The sequence below is a fragment of the Anolis carolinensis genome, chromosome 2, assembly GCF_035594765.1.
Source record: "Anolis carolinensis isolate JA03-04 chromosome 2, rAnoCar3.1.pri, whole genome shotgun sequence".
In the NCBI taxonomy this organism is placed as follows: Eukaryota; Metazoa; Chordata; class Lepidosauria; order Squamata; family Dactyloidae; genus Anolis; species Anolis carolinensis.
This window is the reverse complement of record NC_085842.1, coordinates 217,115,688-217,121,485: the sequence shown is the minus strand read 5'-3', so window position 1 is coordinate 217,121,485 and position 5,798 is coordinate 217,115,688. Positions and strand designations below refer to the sequence as shown.

At 41.5% G+C, this 5,798-nt stretch overlaps 1 protein-coding gene across 1 annotated transcript; it reads left to right on the top strand.

Moving 5' to 3' along the window:
- Window positions 1-597: 597 nt before the first annotated feature.
- Window positions 598-1,293, top strand: LOC107983393 (taste receptor type 2 member 106). The gene has a single exon (XM_016996888.2). It carries the CDS (start codon window positions 598-600, stop codon window positions 1,288-1,290), a length of 693 nt encoding a protein of 230 aa, XP_016852377.2. The 3' UTR covers window positions 1,291-1,293.
- Window positions 1,294-5,798: the final 4,505 nt, after the last annotated feature.

Sequence of the window (5,798 nt, the reverse complement as noted above, 5' to 3'; positions counted from 1 at the left end):
TTGTCCTGAATATTTTTCTTAAAGATGTTGACTGATTGGCAAGTGTGGCTTTCCATTTAAAATATTTCGGTGATTGAAATTTAGTCTGAAGCAAATTCCAAGGATTACAGTCAAACTTTGATTTCATTTGAATCATAAACAAAACCATCCATATCAGGAATTTACTAAACAAATCTTCTAAATAGGAATGAGGAAGTGATCTCATTTCATTACTATCCATGGATTTGCATTGTTTTCCATAATATGTTATAGCTGTTCCATATTAGAAGCTCCGAATAGCAGGATTTCCTCTGCTAGACACATGAGAAGACAAATTACACAGCGATACATGATTTCAGACATTTTTTTTTCTATAAAATGACAACAATGGTTAACAATTCAATTTCTCCATTTGATATTCTTAAATGGACCATCCTGGGAATTATATCTGTGTTTACTCTTTTAGGAAATGGATTCATCATAGTTGTACTGGGATATCAAGGGCTTCAAAAGAGAAATATATTGCCTCATGATATCCTCTTGATAGGTTTGAGTGCCTCCAGACTAATGTCGCAGATGCTGAGTTCCACAAGCTATCTTCTGTATTTCGAGAACGACATGGGTATTTTTAACCAGGATGTTGTACTTATTTGCTGGAACTTTTTCAACATGACTAGCATGTGGTCTGCAACCTGGCTTAGTGTTTTATACTGTGTGAAGGTCACTAACTTTGCCAACTGCCTCTTCCTCTGGCTGAAGCCAAGGATCAACATGCTTGTACTCAGGCTGCTTGCGATGTCAGTAGTCATTTCCAGTATCTTCTTTGTTCCTTCAGTCCTTGAATACTTTCAACAGAAAAAGTGGGACAATCTGACTAGAAACTCACCCGTGAGTGCCAATCAAAGTGAGGGTTATAATAATGGATTCATTATCCTTCTTGATATGCAGCTCTTTTATGTTTCCATAACTTTCTGCATAAGTGTAATTGCATCCACGCTTTTGCTTGTCTCACTGTGGAAGCACATTAGGAATCTGAAGAAGAGTGGCCTAGGTGGCAAAGATCTTAGCACTCAGGTCCATATGAATGTCATTACACTATTGCTGTCTTATATAATTTTCTATATTTTACATTTCACTGGTTTCATAATTTTGATAAGTGATGTTTCCAGATTTAGAAGTGTTGCCACGCTAGTTACTTCCATCCTGATAACTTCATTTCCTTGTGTACACAGCATTATGTTAATATTGACTAATCCCAAACTAAAAGTAATGGCTGGTCATATTCTGGGTATCATGCGAAGAGCTTCCTAAAGAGGAAAAAGGAAAGCGGATATGCACTCTTTGTGTTTTGTCCAAATGTGTGTATGTTTGTATGTCCTCATGAATAAATTCTGCTAATCACCAAAAAGGAATGCCAACAATGCCTGGAACAGTCTGAATTGTAGGCTAAGCCCTCCATATACTTCTAGTCCTGGAATGCGCTGGAGCGCTCTGTTATCTCCAAGATTCATTCCTTTCTAGAAAACCAGATTTCTGTAATAATTTATTAATATGTAAATATGTGAATGGAATAATTGTAAAGGCATCCAAAAATCTAAAATGGTCACTGGCTTGTTCACATCAGTTCACAAGCAGCTTTCACCTCTTTCCAGCTCATTTACTCAATTAATAGTTCCAGCTCATTACAAATACCCCTTTCCAGTTTTAAGTTGCAGACAGTACTTTTCTACTTGAATATTAATTGATTCCTTGTTTTTTACAACATGTTAATAATTATAAAAGTTAGTTTAGCATATACTTTTAAGAGCTTGTGCAGTCTACATATTCCCTTGCTCATGCCATGCTATTTGTAATTCCTTCTTGTTCGGAACTTGTATGAGTTTGGATGTTGTTTCCCAGTTTTTTCCTTGGAGCCCTTCCTGTTTTTAAATGTTCTGGCCTGGAGTGATCTGAATGATCACTTAACCTACAGTCAATTAGTGTATTCCCAATTGACCAGACCCATTAGTTACCTAGTTCACCAGCACTCTACTCCTACCAGAGGACTGCCTTGTAGACATCTAGATAATCTCCTTGCCTAATTTTCCTCATGTCTTAGTTTATTTCCAAAGGGCCAAAGCATCAAGTGACTATGTTTAGATGGCAATTCCTTGCTTATTAAAAAGAGTGGCTAAGGAGTTATATGTGTTCCATCCAGGCCAGGTATTTCCCCCGTTTTGGATTCTTAACTCAAAGAAGTTAAGGTTGGAGAGGAACAGCTCCAGGGTCTTTGCAGCCAATGACTTTAATTAGGTCATTTTTTCTTCCCTTGTTTTGGGATTCATAGGTTCATACAGCAGGTCCACTTTCCTTGATTGGACACAGGTCCAGAAGCAGTGGCATTGGGGTTTTCATCTGAAGGTTGGACCGTCTCCTCCAAGGGGCTCTTCTGCTTCTTTACGTTATTGAAAATGTCTGCAAAAGCAAAAGAAACCCCTCCAAATTGCAGTTCTTTATTGAGCTAAGGATCCTGAACTGGGTCCTGTTATATCATACTATATTATATGTGGTGGTTCAGTTATGTTATTATTTAATTTTATTTATCGGTTACTTTGTTATAGTTATGAATTGGCTTTTGGGATGAGGTGGGGTTGTTTATTTTGTCTTTGTTTAATGTATTATGAATATTTGCCATATTTTGTTGGAAGCCTCCCTGAGTCCCTTTGGGGAGATAGGGAGGAATATAAATAAAGTTTTACTATCATCATCATCATCATCATTCTTGGAGCTCTGTCACTACCACCCAGTCCTTCAGTAGGTTATCTCAAAACCAGCTGGTGTAACAGTCCCAGAGTGACCAATATACACCAAAGTGCTATTTGTACCACAAGGCAATAATAAAATAAAACCATCTTTAACACACCCTATCAGTCAATGGGTGTAGTTCACAATCAATTGGGCCAATCAGCTGGCTAGTCCATCAGAACCCTGTTCATACTACCTTGCTCCCTTGTAGCTAAGTGGCTCCATGTAGCCCTCCCCATGGTATCTCAGCTGGCATTCACACTGCCAACTGCACATAATTTTGAGTACAGTTGGCATCCACTCATATATATGTAACAGTACACAACACAATTGTGTATAGAATAAAAAGAAAACCTTCATTCAGCCAGAGAGGTAAGCCCAGCCAATAGAACAGCATCAGTAGCAAAATGTGCTATTCAAGCAGAAAATGACGACTCTCTCAGTCCCAGTGGGGTCCACAGCTGGGGTAGAGATGACACTGGCAGGCAGAATCTATTGAGGCATGGCAAGTGGTGGGCCTGAATCTGCAAAGAGGCAGCAGGAACAATGGATTTCCCCTCTGCAGCTCCATAGATAGACTCCAGCAAGGCAAACAAAACTGTAGCAGTTAAATCTTTGAGCCACACACTGGAGATTCTCTAGAGATTTCTAAAGAGAACATGTTTTGTACTGTAGCCCAAAGGTTGGCAAAACAGGAACACTGGGTCTAAAAGCTCTAACCCTCTGAGTTACTGTATGTCTTCATCCAAGCAGAGCAGGCTTTTGTAGGCTTCTCTTGTCTCTTTTTTTTCCTGCTACTCTCTTTAGCTGGGAGCTGAAGGCTGAGTTGTTCCAGCAGAAGTTATAAAGGAGCCACACCTAGTTATCTGCCTAAAATCGTCCCAAGCAGAAGTTCTTATACTGTATCCCAGAACGTAGGCAAAGCAAAAACACTGGGTATAAAAGCTCTAACCTTCTCTAACCTCAAAGAGAGAGAAGCGAGTTAAAGCCTGAGTCTAAAAATCAAATGCCAGGCATACTTTAAACAAACATGAGCCAGAATTTATTTATTTATTTATTTACATCATTTTTACCCCGCCCTTCTCACTCAGGACTCAGGGCAGATTACAACAGTCGGCTCCAGGGCAGCTCCAAGTGGAGGAGCTGGAGGGAGAAGAAGAAGGATTCCTGGAACTATCAGGAAACGGCCGAGATCTGTTTTGAACGCCTGTAAACAGATCGAGCTAGCGAAGGGCGACAGGGGTGAGTAGAAAAGGTTAAATTGTGACATTGTTAGAATTAGGGTGAGGTTGCTGAACCCAGAGACAGAGATCCATATAGAGACCGATGTTATGCTGGATTGTGGGTGCACGAGGTGCCCAATTACCCCTGAACTGGCAAAAAGGTTGGGAGTGAGGCCTAATCCCTTAAAGACACCGGTAGTCTTCTCGCAATTAGATGGGACCCCTGCATACGGGTCCCCTGCATACAGGGTTCTTAAGAATGACCATGGGCTCCCATGCAGAGACCTTACAGTTTGTGATTTCAACAATGGCGCACCAGCCAGTCATTTTGGGCATCCCTTGGTTGAGGTGGCAAAATCCTCAGATTGATTGGAAAAGGGAGGCGTTCACATTCTGGGATGGGACTTGCACCTTTGAGAGCTCCCCGAGGCCCATAAGAGAATTAAAGCCAGAAGGGGTGCTAGCGGCCACATCACAAGATGTGCCAATGGAGAACATCCCCAAAGTTTATCAGGATTTTGCAGATGTTTTCAGCGAAAGAGAGTGTGACCAATTCCCCCCCCCCATAGGAAAACTGACTGTGCAATTGAAATAGACCCAAACGCCAAATTACCAAAACCAAAACAATATGCAATGTCAAAGCCGGAGAAAAAGGCACTCAGAGATTTCATTGATAAAAATCTAGAGAGGGGTTTCATTGAGCCGTCCCAATCCCCACTGGTGTTCTTCCGGCCGAAAGGGGATGGATCTCGGAGGTTGGTTATGGATTATCACGGTCTTAACGCGATATAAACCACAAATCAATATCCACTCTCGCTAATGTCCGAGATGTTAGCACAATTGGGAGAAGCACGCGTCTTTACCAAACTGGATTTGCGGGAGACCTTTTATAGAGTCCGAATTCGAGATGAGGACTGTTGGAAAATGGCTTTTAATTGTTATCTGGGTCAGTACCATTTCAGAACCATGCCTTTTGGACTGTCCGGCGGCCCAAAAGTGTTCATGCACTTCATAAATGAGATCTTCCATGATCTATTGTATAAAGGGGTTATCATATACTTAGATGACATCCTTATTTTCAATAAATCGCTGTTGGAACATGTTAAATTGACCCGAAAAGTCCTGCAGATCTTGAGGGAGAATCAGCTTTATGCTAAACTCTCCAAATGTGAGTTCCACAGAACCGAATTAGACTACTTGGTTTTCAAATCTCTACAAAGGGCATAGCAATGGATCCTGCTAGGTGCAGGATGTCTTAGCGTGGGAACCCCCCAGAACCCGAAGACAACTACAGGGGTTCCTGGGATTTGCCAATTTCTATAGGCAATTCATCAAGGACTTTGCCAAATTGACTCTACCCTTGACAGACTTACTAAAAACTAAGGGGGTGGGGGAGACTTGTAAGACAAAGACACCGAGCGTTAAACTGGTCTGGAGGCCCGAGTGCCAAAAGGCGTTTGAGGAATTAAAAAGGAGATTCATGAGTCAACCCATCTTGGTTCATGCCCAGCTAAACAAACCTTTTGTGGTACACTGCGATGCCTCAGAGGTGGTCTATGGCGTGATCCTGTTACAGGCCGATGAAGAAGGTAATGTAAGACCTTGTGCTTATTTATCAAGAAAGTTCACTGAAACTGAGCGAACGTGGCACGTGTGGAAGAAGGAGTCCTTTGCAGTGAGATCGGCCCTATCCCACTGGCTACATTTTTAGAAGGCACTGATGTTCCGTTTGAGGTATGGACTGACCATAAAAATCTGCAGGCTTTACAGACCCCCCAAAGGTTGAATGCGAAACAACTACGGTGGGCCCAA